Source organism: Pipra filicauda, unplaced genomic scaffold (assembly GCF_003945595.2).
Source record: "Pipra filicauda isolate LSUMZ 115617 unplaced genomic scaffold, ASM394559v2 scaffold556_size476704_pilon, whole genome shotgun sequence".
Taxonomy (NCBI): domain Eukaryota; kingdom Metazoa; phylum Chordata; class Aves; order Passeriformes; family Pipridae; genus Pipra; species Pipra filicauda.
The window spans coordinates 66,455-84,708 of NW_024104705.1; the positions used below are offsets into that span (position 1 = coordinate 66,455).

General features: G+C 52.9%; 1 protein-coding gene across 2 annotated transcripts in view; it reads right to left on the reverse strand.

The window, feature by feature from the left end:
- LOC113982917 (SREBF chaperone) overlaps positions 1–18,254 on the reverse strand; it is a 50,639-nt gene that overhangs the window by 10,229 nt on the left and 22,156 nt on the right. For both annotated transcript variants that reach the window (XM_039387345.1, XM_039387344.1), the window contains exons 5-12: positions 9,387–9,607; positions 8,116–8,221; positions 7,086–7,258; positions 6,237–6,363; positions 4,679–4,791; positions 3,886–3,980; positions 2,976–3,074; positions 1,728–1,940 (exon numbers count right to left, since the gene is read on the reverse strand). In XM_039387345.1, the coding sequence (XP_039243279.1) occupies positions 1,728–1,940; positions 2,976–3,074; positions 3,886–3,980; positions 4,679–4,791; positions 6,237–6,363; positions 7,086–7,258; positions 8,116–8,221; positions 9,387–9,607 (1,147 nt within the window). The remainder of the gene's footprint in view (positions 1–1,727; positions 1,941–2,975; positions 3,075–3,885; positions 3,981–4,678; positions 4,792–6,236; positions 6,364–7,085; positions 7,259–8,115; positions 8,222–9,386; positions 9,608–18,254) is intronic.

The following is an 18,254-nucleotide window of genomic DNA, read 5'->3' on the forward strand; positions in this document are numbered from 1 at the left end:
TGGGGGCTGACCCACGGCCCCGCTGGGGGCTGACCCACGGCTCCCCTGGGGGCTGACCCACGGCCCCTCTGGGGGCTGACCCACGGCCCCTCTGGGGGCTGACCCACGGCCCCACTGGGGGCTGACCCACGGCCCTGCTGGGGGCTGACCCATGGCTCCCCTGCGGGCTGACCCACGGCTCCCCTGGGGGCTGACCCACGGCCCTGCTGGGGGCTGACCTACGGCCCCACTGGGGGCTGACCCACGGCTCCCCTGGGGGCTGACCTACGGCCCCACTGGGGGCTGACCCATGGCCCCTCTGGGGGCTGACCCACGGCCCCACTGGGGGCTGACCCACGGCTCCTCTGGGGGCTGACCCACGGCCCCGCTGGGGGCTGACCCACGGCCCCACTGGGGGCTGACCCACGGCTCCCCAGGCACAGGGACACCCACCCCCCCCACGGAGCCTGGCTCCAGCACCAGCCCTCCCGAGGGCTGGGAGCGCTCCCAGCACACCCACAACACGGACACCGCTTGTCCTGACCCGTGTGATGGTCAGAGCCCCAGTCCTGCCCCCAAAACACACAGCAGGGAGGGGACTCCATGCTGGGAGCAGGGACCGGCAGGTCTGACACCCCCAAACAAGCTGGAACGGCTCAGGTTGGGGTTCTGGATCCCCAGGTGTGCAGGACACATGGCAGCAGCTCCAGGACTGGGGGGGATTTAACTGGAACTGCCAGTGGTGGCTGACTGGGAATTCCCCTAATTCCATTAGAAACGTCCAACCCAGACACAGAGGGCCGAGCAGGGGCAGTCACTGGTGTGACCACTGCGGCCACACCTGCAAAAGGCAAAGCCTGAAGCCTCTCATGCAGCAAAAAATATCCCCTAAATGTCTGTACCCCACAGGATCTGCAGGAGCAGACCGCGATTTCTGCCTGTAAAAATCATCCCAAGGCTCAGACAGTGTCCTAAGGGTGCTTATGGAAAGCAGGTTATTTTCCATTCACCGTGGGGCAGCATGAGGCCTGTGGAGGCCTGAGGAGCTGTGGGATGTGGGATCCCCCCGTGGGGATGTGGGATCCCCCTCTGGGCTGTGGTGTCCCCCTGTGGGCTGTGGGATCCCCCCGTGGGGCTGTGGGATCCCCCCATGGGCTGCGGGATCCCCGGGGCTGTGGGATCCCCGTGGGGCTGTGGGATCCCCCCGTGGGCATGTGGGATCCCCCTGTGGGGCTGTGGGATCCCCCCTGTGGGCTGTGAGATCCCCCCTGTGGGCTGTGGGATCCCCCTCTGGGCTGTGGTATCCCCCTGTGGGCTGTGGGATCCCCCTGTGGGCTGTGGGATCCCCGGGGCTGTGGTATCCCCCCGTGGGCTGTGGGATCCCCCCGTGGGGCTGTGGGATCCCCCTGTGGGGCTGTGGGATCCCCCTGTGGGCTGTGGGATCCCCCGGGCTGTGGGATCCCCCTGTGGGCTGTGGGATCCCCCCTGTGGGCTGTGGGATCCCCGGGGCTGTGGGATCCCCCCGTGGGGCTGTGGGATCCCCGGGGCTGTGAGATCCCCCCTGTGGGCTGTGGGATCCCCCCGTGGGGCTGTGGGATCCCCCTGTGGGCTGTGGGATCCCCGGGGCTGTGGGATCCCCCTGTGGGCTGTGGGATCCCCGGGGCTGTGGGATCCCCGGGGCTGTGGGATCCCCCTGTGGGCTGTGAGATCCCCCCCTGGGGCTGAGGGCTCCCCGGGGCTGTAGGTACCATGATGAGGCGCTGGGCCAGGCGGGTGCGTGCGAAGAAGTAGATGAGGCGGAGGCGCTTGGGCAGGCGCAGGTTGCGCAGGGACGAGGGCTGCAGGGTGATGGTGTGCGGGCTGGCGGCGCTCGCCCGCGCGGGGGGGGCCCGGGGGCGGCCCGGCGCCTTCCCCGGGGGCAGGATGGACTCCGGGGGCACCCGCCGGTTCAGGTCGGCCAGCTGGGGAGAGAGGGAGGGAACGGTGAGGGAGGGACCCCGGGGAGGGGCAGGGAACCTCCGGAGAGGTCCCGCAGGGAAATGTCCCAGCACAGATTCTCCCCCCAGCCCTGGCCGTGGTGTGACCATGGCCCTTCCACCACACCTACTGAGAGTCATGGAATCATGGAATGGTTGGGGTTGGAAGGGACCTCAAAGCCCATCCTGTGCCACCCCTGCCATGGGCAGGGACACCTCCCACCAGCCCAGGTTGCTCCAACCTGGCCTTGGACACTTCCAGGGATCCAGGGGCAGCCACAGCTTCTCTGGGCAACCTGTGCCAGGGCCTCCCCACCCTCACAGGGAAGAATTCCTTCCCAATATCCCATCTAACCCCTTTCTCTGTCAGTTTGAAGCCATTCCCCCTCATCCTGTCCCTCCATCCCTTGATAATAGTCTCTCCACCTTTCCTGTCGGTTCCTCCAGGCCCTGGAAGGCCACAATTAGGTCACCCCAAAGCTTCTCTCCAGGCTGAACAATCCCAATTCTCAGCCTTTGCTCCCAGCAGAGCTGCTCCATCCCTCTGATCACCTTGGTGCCTCCCCTGGACTCACTCCAACAGCTCCATGTCCTTCCTGAGGGTGTCTCGTTCCCTCAGGTGTCCTGTCCCCATCCCTGGGAGTGTAACTGGGCAAGCACAGGAACTTTAACAGCTCAGGCCCTCAGGACCAGAGGACACGGCCTCAAGTTGTGCCAGGGGAGGTTTAGATGAGCTATTGGGAAAATTTCTTCCTGGAAAGGGCTGTCCAGCCCTGGCACAGGCTGGAGGCCCCATCCCTGGGGGGATTTACCAGCCACGTGGATGTGGCACCTGGGGACACGGTGGTGACCAAGGTGGTAGTGCTGTTTGATGGTCTGACTTGATGATCTTAAAGGTCTTTTCCAACCTTAATGATTCCATGATCCTCTGATTCTATGGGTTTTTTTCTGTTTGAAGGGTGAAAGTCCCCCAGCACAGCAGGGGAGGAAGCCCAGGCCGGCCCCGTGTCCCTTCCCCACCTCCATCCGTCGGATGTCGATGGACAGCACGGTGGTGAAGAAGAACATCTGCAGGAAGAAGTCGGACACCAGGCCAACCACGGCAAAGAGGCAGAACTCCTGTGGGTGGGAGACACGGATCAGCTCTGACTTCAACCCCGGAACAAGGGAACTCAGCAAAGCCTTGCCCAGAGCCCAGGGCTGGCTGTTCTACTGACAAACCCCAGAGTGACTGAGGGGTTAGGGCTGGGAAGTTTCATTTTGTTCAGATTCTCATTCTTTGCTCTTTTTAGCCACAAACCGTGTGCCTCAGGAGCACCCACGGTGACACTGGGACAGGAGAACAGGGCACTGGGACAGGGAACAGGACACTGGGACAGGGAACAGGACACTGGGACAGGAGAACAGGACACTGGGACAGGGAACAGGACACTGGGACAGGAGAACAGGGCACTGGGACAGGAGAACAGGACACTGGGACAGGGAACAGGACACTGGGACAGGAGAACAGGACACTGGGACAGGGAACAGGACACTGGGACAGGAGAACAGGGCACTGGGACAGGGAACAGGACACTGGGACAGGAGAACAGGACACTGGGACAGGAGAACAGGACACTGGGACAGGGAACAGGACACTGGGACAGGAGAACAGGACACTGGGACAGGGAACAGGACACTGGGACAGGAGAACAGGACACTGGGACAGGAGAACAGGACACTGGGACAGGGAACAGGACACTGCCAGCAGAACAGGGCAGGGGGGCAGGAGAACAGGAAACTGGGACAGGATGTGGCACTTGGGGACGAGGTCAGTGGTGGCCTCGGCATTGCCAGGGATTGGTTGGACTCAGTGGTCTCCGAGGCTTTTCCAAGCCAAGCAGTTCCATGGCTCTGTGCCTCGAGCCCCTGTCCCACTGCCCACACTCACCTGGATGGCCGGGACCAGGGTGAAGTACCCGATGAGGATGATCCCCAGCTCCGTTGCCATGTTCTTCATGATGGACCAGCTCTCGTTGCTCAGCCCTGGAGAAAGGCAGGGACAGGTCAAAGGAGCCTCTTCCCTGGTGCCAGACACGAGCCCAGCAAAGGGAACTGCATTTCCCTTCTTCAGAACCACAGACAACAGGTAAAAAGGGCCTTTCAGGCTAAAATTCCAGAGTGCAAAGGCCCACTGAGGTCTTGGGGCTTGTTTTCCATCTGGGATGCAAAACACCTTTGTGTTTTGTTATTGTTAAAACTAGATGGATTTTTCTGGGCATCACCCTGGGCTCTCTCCTCCCTGATGGTTAGAAACAGCTTTGAAGTTTGCAAGTTCCATTTATCCATGGTTTGGGCACACTCAAATCCTCACTCAGGCACAGAGTGTTTAGAGAATGGAAAAGATAATTTTGTCACAATTCAGGAGAATTTGGTACCACCTGTGGACTGCACTCAGGATATCCCTGACACAAGGACAAGGTGCTCACTATTACACCAGCAGATCCAGCTCTCCCTTACTAATCTGTTTTTAAACTTATTTAACCATGTCTCAGTCCACAACCCCAAAAAGCAGTGCCCACAATGACAGGGTTATGTTATTTCTCGGGATTAAAAACGGGACAAAAAGATGAACCATTCGCATTGTTTTCCCCCGTGGAGCAGAATCAGACCTCTCCCCCTCTCCCAGTCCTTGGGATTCCCCAGTTTTCCCCCCCTGGAGCCTCCCAGAGCAGAGCCCCCACCTTGGGCGATGCGCAGCTTCACTTCCAGGTCCACGGGCGTGGAGACGACGGACTTGGTGAGGACCAGCACGTTCTCCAGGCCAATCACCACCACCAGGTACGGGAAGATCTCCCTGCAGGGAACAGAGGCGGAGCTGAGGGGCAGATCCAGGGTGGAAAGGAGGGAAGAGGCAGCTGGAGCAGCAAACTCAGCCCGGAGTCGAGGCGAGGAGACACCCCCCAGAGCCCAGTCCCTTCTCCCAGGGTCACGCTGGGACGGGGAAAAGGTTTGTGTTTAATCCCCACTTTTGCAAAGCTGCAGGAATTTCTGGAAAGTGGCCCTTGTGGAGCACCACTGCATTAGTGTTGGTGCTTCCCAGGGTGGGGGCAGAGCCCTCACTCTCCAGCACCTGGAACAAGGAGGTGTAAAGAGAGGGGTGGACCTGGAACACTGCAGTGGACTTGGGGGTAATTAGTCATCAGGGAGGGGGGTTGGGAGTGTGTCCCACCTCCACAGGGACCATCTGATAAACCCCAGCTCAGCACCACAGCAAACACAGCTTTCCAACTGGAATTCCCAGGTGAGGAGCAGGGCCAGGGCCTGGCTTGGACACCCTGTGGGCCAAAGTTCCAGCCTGGGGGGCTCTGAGTGATCCCACCCTGGGCAGTGAAGAGACACATGAAGGGATTTCTCAGCTGGGAGGTGGTGGAGCTCTGCTCTCCAGCCACAGCACTGGGAACAACCCCAGCTGTGCTCGTGCTTTGTGCATAAATAACCTAAACTCTGCCAGGGAGAGCCAGGAGAACACCCTGCAGGCAGCACAATAACCTAAACCCTGCCAGGGAGAGCCAGGAGAACACCCTGCAGGAAGGACAATAACCTAAACCCTGCCAGGGAGAGCCAGGAGAACACCCTGCAGGAAGGACAATAACCTAAACCCTGCCAGGGAGAGCCAGGAGAACACCCTGCAGGAAGGACAATAACCTAAACCCTGCCAGGGAGAGCCAGGAGAACACCCTGCAGGAAGGACAATAACCTAAACCCTGCCAGGGAGAGCCAGGAGAACACCCTGCAGGCAGCACAATAACCTAAACCCTGCCAGGGAGAGCCAGGAGAACACCCTGCAGGCAGCACAATAACCTAAACTCTGCCAGGGAGAGCCAGGAGAACACCCTGCAGGCAGCACAATAACCTAAACCCTGCCAGGGGGAGCCAGGAGAACACCCTGCAGGCAGCACCTCGGGACAGGAGACTGCTGTGAGGAAAGGGCTGGAAATCCTCAAACAAAGACAGTGCAGCCACAGCAGGAGGTGTGGGAGATCCTCCTCAGCTCCGGGAAATCAGGTTATGAACAAGACGTTCTCCCAACAATTCCTTCTGCTTTAGGCACACAGAGCCAACTGCTCAGAGGAACCTCCCGGAGGACTGGGCTCTGGCCAGCAGGGAAACATCCCTCGATCCCTGGGGAGCTGTGATGGTGCCTGTGCAGGGCAGTGTGTGACTGATGCCCCAGGAGCACTGACCAGCCGGTCCCACGTGCTCCCACGAGCATCCCCCCGGGAAAGGGGCCGGACATACCCTCCATTGAGCGTGGGGGTGAGGCCAAAGAGGGTGCAGAGCCCCACGGACATGAGCAGGGAGCTGAGCACCGTCACCACTGCAGCCAGAGCCAGGCCCCACTTGGACTTCACCATGTCGATCTTCCCTGGAAAACACAGCACGGATTAGCAGGAACAGCCCAGGGCACCCCCACAATGGAGGAGGGACCCTCGTCCTGACTGACTTCGGGAGGTAACCGAGACCCCACAGCCCCCAGGAAAGGGGAGTTCAGTGTCAGTGCCTGAGGTGCAGCTCCCAGAACCTCCCAGAGCCTCCCAGCACACGGGTGGGACACGGGACAGTGCTGGTTCCCAGCTCCAACCAATCCCAGCCCAGCAGGGTGAAAAAAAGGAACTGAAATGTGGCCAGAGGGGTCTGACCTGTCTGATAATGGATGGAATAATCCGGGGAAAACAGTAATTCCTATGGCATTTAAAAGCTGCCTAAGACAGAAAACACCCCAGAAGTTATCACAGAATGGTTTGGGTGGGAAGGGAGCTTAAGGATTATCTTGTTCCAACCCCCTGCCATGGGCAGGGACACCTTCCACAAGACCAGGACACTTCCAGGGATGGGGAGGTGTATCACAAGGAATAACCCCACACTGGCTAAGGGGACAAATTAGCAGAAAGTGGATAAAAAGGACTATGAACTGTCTCCATGAGAGTCCAGGGTAACATTCCAAGAGCAGCACTGCTGCTGAGACAGGCGGGAATAGCAGTGCCAGAGCCAGGAGTGTCTCATGGGGGCCCTGATGATCTGCAGCCCTGACCCCACAGGCAGCTGGGAGGTGCCCAAGTGCCCCCCTGCCTGCAAGGCCCAGCGTACGTGTGGAGAAGTAGATGTAGGCGAAGAGGATGATGTAGGTGGTGACGAGCGGGATGAGCTCGGCGATGCCGATCTCCTCCTTGAAGTGCACGTGGACCACGCTCTCCTCCCGCAGGGAGCAGTTGGGGCTGGGGTGCAGCAGCTTCAGGCGCGAGCGGAGGCTGCTCAGGAACCTGCACAGGGGGAGAGCAGCAGAGCAGGTCCCTCACACTGCTCCCAGAACCCACACACAACTCCCAGAGCCCAGCAGGAAGCGGCTCCATAGGTTCACTTGGACCAACAGGGCGTGGTTCTCTCCAGTCTCACTCCCAAGGCTGTTCCTGGGTGGCCCAAACTCACAGACCTTGATTCCTGCCAAGATCTGCTGTTCATTCTCTCCAAATCTATTTAAAGCAAAGGCTCATCAACCAGAATCTGGGCCCTGGGGAACAGGACACACCGTGGTCTCAAACACCCCCGGAATTTCCACAGAATCACAGAATTCTGTGTAAAAATGGCTGGGAGAGGTGCCACACGACAGCCCTGGGGGCTGTGGGGTCCTGCAGAGCAGGTCTGGACTCCTGTGCTGCCAATTCCACCCCAGGCATCCCTTGGGGAATTCTGTGCAGCACTGAGTCCTCAGATCCACTCGATCCATGCTGGCTTTGCCAAAGTGCTTTCACCGGTGGAACCAGTGGTTACTGGGAAGCAAACCAGTCTGTGAGCAGGGAACTGGGTCAAACCAGCCCCACTGGACCCTGGATGCCACAGGAATTCCCAGTGGCATCTCTGGATATATTTTTTAATAATATATTTTAATAATAATATATATTTTAATAATATTTTTTAATGAGGAGCTGAGAACTGATCGTATTTTATCTCCTTAAAACACGGCGAGTTTTCTCTCCCAAGCAGCTCCTTCGGAGGATCCAAAGTACTCCGAACCACAGGAGAATGGAGACTAAAGGCAAACCCAGCAGTGGTGAGCGGAGCAGAGAGCCCATTTCCTGGGAGCAGCCCCAGGCCCCAGGGGAGCCGGGCCGTGCCTCACCTGGAGTCGTAGCGCTGCAGCGCCAGGGTGACGGTGTAGGACACCACGCGCTGCCGCTTGGACAGGCTGACCCCGCTGCTCCTCCCGGGCAGCCCGAACAGCAGGTCTGCAAGGACACAGGGACAGCAGTCAGGGCACAGCACGGCAGGGGACAGCAGGGCACGAGGAGAGGGCACACGGGTGTGCCTGGTGAAGAACAGCGGTGGCTGCTCCTATGGAAGCACTTCCCGGTGCTCGGGGACACCAACGGATGGGGGGCAACACCCGGTGCAGGGAGTGGGGATGGAGCATCACAGATATTGTGTCAGGTATTGTGTATCACAATATCTGCATCACAGATATTGTGTCAGCACTGCTGAGGCCCCACCTCCAGTCCCGGGGCAGTGTTGGGTCCCCAGGCACAGGACATTTGAGGGGCTGGACAGGGTGGAGTCCCCATCCCTGGAGGGATTTCAAAGCCCCGGGGATGTGGCACTTGGGGACATGGTCAGTGGTGGCCCTGGCAGTGCTGGGGGAATGGTTGGGCTTGGTGGTCTCAGAGGGCTTTTCCAGCCCCAACAATTCTCTGATTCCATGATTCTCCCTCTATTTCATTTGCAAGTGAGCTCCCACACAGGCTCCAGGTGCTCCATCCTCAGTGTGCTCACACTCTGGATGCTCAAAAATAGCCTTTAAAGCAAACTTACTTCAGGGTTACAGCTCCCTTTTCAGACACGTCCCATCATACATTTTACACTTCCTGACGGGTACAAAGTTCCTTTAAAACCAAAGGACTGAAACAGCATTTAATACACCATTTCCTCTGGCATTATGGAACCTCTAATGATCCCACACATGGTCAGAAGGTTGGTTTTTTTAATTAAGAGAGGAAAAATACGTTTCTGATCTCCATTGTCAGCTCGGGCTGTGTGCAGGGAACCATCAGTGAAGGCCCAGGGGAGCAGGATGAATGCTCATTTATCCCTGACAACGGGGAGTGTGACAGAGGGAAAAGCCAGGCTGGAGCTTGGGTGGAGTGAGAGGAACAAAACAGCTGCTATTTTTACCTGCAGAAAGGAGCCTGACTGAGTGAATTTATTCATCTTCCACATTCTGAGCTCAAACACAGATATAAAATAAGAGCTGTCACAGATTGGGCACCTTCCTTTCAGCTGCTGTGAGTGACAAAATGCGGGACTTGGAGCAATCCAGACGCTGGAATTAGTGAGGATGGAATAACAATGGAATCCGTGGGCAACTCTCACAGCTCCTGTGGCACTGCAGCACCTCACCTTTGAGAGTGGCTGACGTCTGCAAGGTCTTTGGCTCATGCTGGTGGATGGTTTTGAAGATGTCTGGGTCGGCATTGAAGCGCTCCCGGTCGTTCTGCCAGAAGTTCCCTGGAGACAGCAACAGGCAGCCGTGCTCCGGGAGCAGGTTCCGCAGCTTCCTGAGGCCAGGCAGGAGATCTGTGACCTGCAGGCAAAGCTCCTCCAAGCTCCTGACTCCAGAACTGAAAGGCAAACACGGGGGAGTGGGACCCAAACTGCCCTGTGTGTGTTTAACTCTCCCTAAGGAAAGGCAAAGCCGCCGAGATGGACATTCCAGCACCTTCCTCACTGTGTCGCTGCTCTTCTTCCTCACAGCTGAGGACCAGGAGCCTGCTTCTCCCTGGAACTAGGCACAGGCTCCAGAACTCCACCCTCACTCCTCTGGGTGCTGCCTGCCCACACAGCTCTCACTGCTCACCCATCCTCAGTGACGCGATTCCCACTTGCACATTCTCCACTCAACAGAGAAACTGTCTCCCTGGAATTCTTCTTCCAAGTCCCCAAACCCCTCTGCACACCTCTCTCCACACACAGAACGGGATGTGTTACAGGAATCCTGGCCAGCCCTCCTGAAGTGGATCCTCTGAGGTGCCCAGAGTGCTCTAAAACCTTCCAAGGATTCAAAGTCTCACCTGGCTGTGGTGTCCTCCCAGCTCCCCTGCTTTGTGTGGAAAGGAGAACTTCTGAACCTTAGGGCTTCAGAAATCCACAGAGCTGTAACTGGTATGAACTGGAACCTGTGTTTGCTCCCAGACTTCCTTTACCACAGTGACAGAATCCTTATCAACCACTGATCCAAGCAAAACTCAGCCTGGGGTTACAGAAGGCCCTGGTGTGAAGGGTCAGTGACAGAACCAGCTGTTGGACAGACAAGGAGGAGCTGCTGGTCCAGAAGAGACAATTCCCTCCTTGGGACACAGAAACTGGTGGGATCTGCCCAGGAAAGGTGTATTGAGCAGAGGCCAAGTGAAGAACAGAGACCAGTCCTTGCTGGTCACAGGAAGGTGGTTCCAGAGGAGATTGTTTCTATAACTACAAAGAGCAAACACAGAAATCAATCCATGATGATTTGTCTTTGTGAGGGCTCCCTCCAGAACCTGTATCCAGGGGCTGTATGGCAGGACACCTGGAGAAGTCGCAGCTACCAAAAGACAAGACTGGAAAATACACCCACAAAGAGGGTGTTTGTAGGGACAAAAGCTTTAGGAAGAACAATTTCAAGGGATTGATGCAGGGATGCCTCTGGTAGCTCCAGGAAGAGCCAGCTGACCATGTGTAAGGTGACAGATAAGGCCACACAAAAGAAGAAAAGAAACCCTCCTGATGGTTTCCTGGAAAACCCCAGCACTGGGAGACATTCCCAGAAACTGATAAAAGGATTAAAAGGAAGAAACAGAGATAACCCCCCAGGAACTGGACCCTTGGGCCTATTTCATCTGTCTATCAGCCCAAAATTAGTTTACTGACTGCAGCCACTCCAACTGCCTGAAGAGAAAAGTATAAAAAGAGATTGGACCCGAGCAAAAGCTATTCCTTATACACAGACACTCATTTTGCTTTTGCTCCACAGCACTTCAAAATTTTTCCTGATTACTTCGTTGTAAGTTGTTTTTGCTCTATGGTGTGCACGTCAGTTTTTTGCTTTACTTATTCCGTGTCAGTTGTTTTACTTCTCTGTAAGTTGCTTTTGCTTGAGTGTGTGAGCCTACGCTTTGCATTACTGTTATTATTATCACTACACAGTTTGAGTGTGGGTTTTTTGCAGTTAGACCCTACTCCAGACACAGCAAACCCCACAAACTGTCACAAATTTGTATAAATAAAGGTGTTATTTCATGAATTGTTCGAGTGAGTCCCTTTTCAGGTGCTGAAATAACTCATAGGAGGAACCTGCTGAGGGGTTTTCTGACCACTTTTGCTGCAGTCCTTACATAAAAGGTACCAATAATTCCTGTCCTCTGGGGAATCTGTTAAGTGAAGGTGAGACAACAGCAGAATGTTCTGGACATTAAAAGGCTTTGATCTCCTGGGGGACACTGACAGACACTGATAAATTAATACAGGCTGGACAGAAAATTCTTCTTTTCTGCCCCTTTTAAGGTGACAGAAAATGGTACCAGGAAGGTGGGGTGTCAGGAATATTCTTCAGCAAAAATGCAAATTTACCTCTTCCCAAGTGGAGCAAGAGTGCACTGAAATGCTTAAAAAAGCTAAAGGAAAAGTTCTGAAATGCTTGAACCACCTTAAAACTCTTCCTGCAAACCACAAAGAGAAACCACTGCCAGAAAAACAAACTGTTGGAGTCAAACAGCCCCAAAAGTCAATAACTCATCCAGCTATGGGAATCTGGAAAGGGTATATTTGCTGTGACAAAACCACAGAAAACTCTATTTCTAATGAAGGTTAGAATTGCTGTTCTGCACGATGATTCCTGCTCTCCAACAGAGGTGGCAAAAATGCAAAATACAGAGGAACTGGAATTACAATTCCAAGTGTGTTTGGTGCACAACAAAAATCTAAAGATTCACCTGCTTCTAAACTGATCGGTGATGTTGGATATGTGGGTTTGAAATCAGACAGTAAAGTATCAAAGTTATCGTCATCCTGTAAGAGGGAAACGGGAGAAAACCGGAAAACTCCAGTTTCTGAACTGGTGGCTAAAAACAAGTTGTTTAGAACTGAAATGAACAACCTCAAGTTTCCACTTCCCAGGCTGGGAACAAAAGGAGCTGCAGGTAAATGAGGTGTTAAACGCTTAAAAAGAACAAAACCTGCTGCTGTTAAACGACTGTACATTAACGAAACAACTGCCGGGTGTTAAACTCACTGAGGGCAGGGTCTGCCAGGCGACTAAAACCCACCGACAGAACTCGGGAAACAATTCCTGCCGACTCTTCGCTGCAGGCACTTCTCTGCCAAGGCGTTTCTGCAGCAACTCAACAGCTAAAACACAGCGGGCCCTAAAACACGGCGGGTCCCTAAAACACAGCGGGCCCTAAAACACAGCGGGCCCCTAAAACACAGCGGGCCCCTCAAACACAGCGGGCCCCTCAAACACAGCGGGCCCTAAAACACAGCGGTCCTAAAACACAGCGGGCCCCTAAACCACAGCGGGCCCCTCAAACACAGCAGGCCCTAAAACACAGCGGGCCCCTAAAACACAGCGGGCCCCTCAAACACAGCGGGTCCCTAAAACACAGCGGGCCCTAAAACACAGCGGATCCCTAAAACACAGCGGGCCCCTAAAACACAGCGGGCCCCTCAAACACAGCGGGCCCCTCAAACACAGCGGGCCCTAAAACACGGCGGGCCCTAAAACACAGCGGGCCCTAAACCACAGCGGGCCCCTCAAACACAGCGGATCCCTAAAACACAGCGGGCCCCTCAAACACAGCGGGCCCCTCAAACACAGTGGGCCCTAAAACACGGCGGGCCCCTAAAACACGGCGGGCCCCTAAAACACAGCGGTCCTAAAACACAGCGGGCCCTAAACCACAGCGGTCCTAAAACACAGCGGGTCCCTAAACCACAGCGGGCCCCTCAAACACAGCGGGCCCTAAAACACAGCGGGCCCCTAAAACACAGCGGGCCCCTCAAACACAGCGGGTCCTAAAACACAGCGGGCCCCTCAAACACAGCGGGCCCTAAAACACAGCGGCCCTAAAACACAGCGGGTCCTAAAACACAGTGGGCCCCTCAAACACAGCGGATCCCTAAAACACAGCGGGCCCCTAAAACACAGCGGGCCCTAAAACACAGCGGCCCTAAAACACAGCGGGTCCTAAAACACAGTGGGCCCCTCAAACACAGCGGATCCCTAAAACACAGCGGGCCCCTCAAACACAGCGGGCCCTAAAACACAGCGGGCCCTAAAACACAGCGGGCCCTAAAACACAGCGGCCCTAAAACACAGCGGGCCCTAAAACACAGCAGGCCCTAAAACACAGCGGGCCCCTAAAACACAGCAGGCCCCTAAAACACAGCGGGCCCTAAAACACAGCGGGCCCTAAAACACAGCGGGCCCCTCAAACACAGCAGCCCCTCAGGTGTTCCCAAAGAGAGAGGGGTCATCGCTCACTCGGGCTTGGGGAATTCTCCTGTCTGGGAAAAACTGCAAAGAGAAACCCGGGGGTTCCCTTTCGCTGCAGAAAAATGCACCCTGATGTTTTGATTAAACTCTCCAAATGTGACCCCGAATCAGGGGAGGCTGGAATCCAGCCCGTACCGGTGCAGCGGGATGCTGAGCAGCTGCTGAGATGGGCTGCTGAGACGCTGCAGGCACTGGAGTGAACCGAGCAAGTGCTCTCTCTAAAGGGAACTCCCGGCTCCCGGGACAGAGGCAGAGCTGCAAAAAACCCTAAAGGCAACCCGGCTCAAACAGGGACTTTACAAGGTTTTTACAAGGTTTTTACAAGGATCTCCCTCTGATCCCAGGGGAGATCCACCCCCAAACCTGGGCACAAGCTGTAAAATCCAAGTGGCAAACTCTTCGGGAAGCAGCAGCTGGGATTTTGTTCGGATCTCAAAGCCCTCTTTCTGACCAGCCTATTTCTGTTTTCCCTTTCCCAGGAATACCCTCAAAAAGCAGGAAGGGCACTCAGCACAGCTGGGTGACCTCACACCCCCTCTCTGTTCCTGTACCCAGCTGGTTGTCACCTACCACGAAATAAAAGTGTCTGACTGTGCTGAACAACTCGCTGAGTGTTCACCTGGAAGAGAAACCCCTCCGGGCTTGGGGTTTTCCCTTTCCCTCTTTCTCCAGGAATGCAACCCCCCCATGACTGAAGACACTGCCAGCAAACTGCCCCGGAACTCTTTTACCTGGTGGCACATGCACAGAAACCAAGCCAACACTCCATACATTATTTTCTCGGGGTTTTTTAGTGGTTCATTTGTAGTAGGCCGAACTTTCACCTCATCTTTTTACAGGCACAAGCTACGAGCGAGTCAGAACCGCCTGAGCCTGATGAAACATCTAATAATTATTTAGATTATTAGTTTATTAGTTCTCGTAATGTGTTCGTGTTTTCATCGAGAGCCACTTGTTGGAAGACCAACTATTAATAACCAAGTTATATAAACCAAACCATTTTATGTGTTATTAGTTTAAATTTTAATAAGTTCACTTTGTCTTTTCTTTTGTCTTTATTAAATAAAACAATAGTGTGGAAAAACCTTTTACCTTATCAATATATACAACTTTATTTCAATCAATTAAAAATTTAAAAATTCAACCAAATATAACTTGGAAGTAGACACCAAGATTTATGCATATATGAAATTTTGTAAATATGTGTTAACCTTTCCAATTCTTCCTCAGGTAACTACGTTTTTTCTTCTTCCTTCCTTAACCAAAAGGAAAGACAACTATAGAATGCAAATATGACCTGCAAATAAAATATAAAAAAACCTATAACTAATTTTTTTAAAAAAGAAAATACTTATATTCTCCTAAGTACTTTTTATTTTACCTCACTTTCTGTTACCTATGCTAATCAATCATTGTTAACAGAATGTGATAAGAGCAATTTATCCGCTGGAAAAAAAAAAAAAAAGGGAAAACCAAGTTTATTTTAACACAACCTGTGCTTGCATCTTGTTTATAACAGAAACAAGGTATAAAACTATCATTTAATTTTATAAAATTCCTGTGTGACAGGGTGGTCATAAATAAAAAACGTGTACTTCTAAGTATACTTATGCTTCAGCTGCTTTTTATAACCAGAAATGGAGCATCACAAAGAAGAGTGGAAATCCACTCTTTCTGTCCCTAAAAGGAATTAACAGAAACATCATCTCACTAGGATGCTAAATTAAAAATGATGCTCTAAATGCACAAGAACACTCTTACACGTTGTAAACTATACCACAAAAGAAAAACAAATATATGCCTGCTTTTTAAGCACGAATACTGACATAACTTTAAACTATAGCTTTAAACAGAGCCTGGGCCTTCAGTCCCCAGGTGAGTGAAGCTGCTGGTGCAAAGTAATCTCTCCACAATGAGCCAGCTCGCTCCCCACCCCTGCCAGCCTCGTGTGGGGGCAGGTAACATCCCGAGAACAGCACTGGCAGCTCTCAAATAGCCATGTATCAGTCACCAAACCGGTGCAATCACACTGACCTCAGGAAATCAAAACAACCCTCTGCCACTTTCCCTTTTAACTTTGGGAACTAATCGATGGCCTTTAACAAACCTGTTACCAAAATGAGAGAGAACTGGTTAAAAAAATGAACCAAAGACCATCAGCTGCTCACAGATGCACTTGGCAGCATCCAGACAAACACCCCTCTGGCTCTCAGATGTACCAGGAGTACAGCCAGTAACAACTGCCTTCACAAAGGAAAGGGGAAGGAAAAACCACCTCACCCAACCAAACTCAGCAGGTGATTTGGAATAATCCAAGTGATTCAGACAGAAAATGGAATGCTGGTGGTACCCAGGCAGCCTGACCTCTGAGCCCAGCAGCAACACAGGGCTTTGGGACATGGAACACACCCAACCACTGCCTGAAAAGCAAATCACACAGGACTGTGCTCTGCCCTCTACAGCAGAGGATGGACCTGAAAATATGAAAATAAATAACAAACTGTTAATGCTAATATATGTCCTGTACGAGGGCAACAAGGATTTGTTTGTGAAGGTAACACCATTAAAGCCCCAGACATCTGTCCAGACACTGAACAAAATGTCTATAATTTAAGTTAAAATTATTAGGGCAAATTAAAATTTATCCTAATGAAAATTTAAAAAACAGTGCTCATATATATTAATAAAAAATATGCTTCCATAAAACTTTGTGTAATTCAGTGCTTGTAGATAATGTCTTTGCAGATACAAGTAATGGCTCTAATGCTCGTGTTTGTAATTTTGTTAACGTTACAAAACGCAATTTTAATTGCTATCAGTTTTTAGAATCTATTTATATTCTAATTCAGGATTTACAGCCTACCCCCACGAGCATGAATTTCACACCAGTGAAAGGGACTGCTGCAAGATGAGGACTCGAGACAATTACTAAAAGGTGCTCAAGAAAATGGACAAAAAGCTAATTACTGCCTATCACAATGTAGAAGAAATATCCTGTGTGACAAAAGGAGTGCAAAAGGAGGGGGAACACCCCTGGTGAGACACCCTGTCTGGGTGAGACACCCTGTCTGGGTGAGACACCCTGTCTGGGTGAGACACCCTGTCTGGGTGGGCCCCTGCAGCTGCCAGGATCTGCCATCAAATGCTTCATCCTGTTATTACACCGTTGGCATTGACCTCCTTGCTTCTCATCCTAGTGATTGTGTTTATATTAAAGTTTGGGTCATCATGGACCAACCAGCCCATGAGTTCCCTGCACTGACACTGGGCAATGCCCAGGGTGCAAAATCACATCACACAACTCTAACTGAATAGTGTGCAGTGTGAGTGGCTGTAGCCACGGGGTGGGAACTGTAAGGTGATAGATAAGGCCACAGAAAAGAAGGGAAAACCCTCCTGATGGCTTCCTGGAAAAGCCCAGCACCTGGGGAGACATTCCCAGAAACTGAGAGAAGGCTGAAAACCAAGATATGGAGATTTTTTTCTGCCCCTTTTAATGTGACACCACAGAGTGTCCCTGCAGGGATGCTGTGGGTGCAGAGTGACACCAAAGCCCAGGAACTGGGCACACCACAAATGCCAGGTCACTCCTGGTTTTACAGGGGGAGAGCTCAAAGCTCAGCCACCTTGGGCTGAGGAAAACACACCCACGGTGTGTTCCTGCCCAGTCACACTCAGCAACCACAGCTCCTTCTGGGCTTCAACATGAAAACATATAAAACAGAAGATAGATAAAAGAATATAAAACAGAAGATAAAAAGAGGCCTGTTTGTAAATCAAGGAAATCCACTGTGCTCAACTTTGATAGGGACAAAAGCAACCTACAACAAGAACTTCACAATGACTTTCAGAATTTATCTCAAAATCAGATGTTTCCTCAAGTGTCAGAGCCCACCACTGAAATGGTGACCTTACCCCAGGGTTTAGGTCGAAATATTGAGGTGGTTTTCTTCTGGTAATAATAATAATAATAATAATAATAAAAGTAATAATTTTGCCTCCATGTTGCACCACTGCTCATCAAGGGCAATGCCAAGGGGAGATAATGGAAATACAAGGAGAACAAAGGGAGATAAGGAGGGGACGACACAGTTCTGGCAGCAAGTTGTTTCTGCCTTGGACTTGGGAACAGATTCTCACCCATAGGATAATGGGGCAGATGGGCTGGGCACACGGACAGAAGGTCAGGCCAAGGCTGGGGGAGTTGGCAGGGGAGAGGAAAAAGTGAATCTGTGTTTCACAGTAAAAATGGCACTGCTAAAGAATGACCCCCAGAGCAGCAGCTGGGGGCAAGGGATGGGTCACACCGGGCACATCCTGAGGCAGAGAGCCAGGGGGACCCTCAGAAATGAAGCAAAGGAGGTGGGGCAGTGAATCCTCCCTGACTGTGACAGTTGGAGGACAAAGAATGAAGGAAGCTCCTGGCTGGACAGCTGGGGGATGATCAAGGGCTCCAATATCACCACTCCCCCCCATCTGGGCTGTTCTCAGCACCCCCATCCTCACCGAGCACCAAAGGACACTCTGGGAAGCCTCTCTGGCCTTTGACAGCAAACCCAGGCAGGAGCTTGGCCAGGGACCCCATGAAAACTGGAACTCTCAGACAAAACAGTGGATCTCGATGGAAAACTTATTAAAAGGAAAACCAAACCCACCAGGGTAATTTATTGTGCATAAAAGGCATTCTTGGCTTGCCAGGAGAGAACACGAGGGGTCTGTCCTTTAAGTTCCTGACTCCT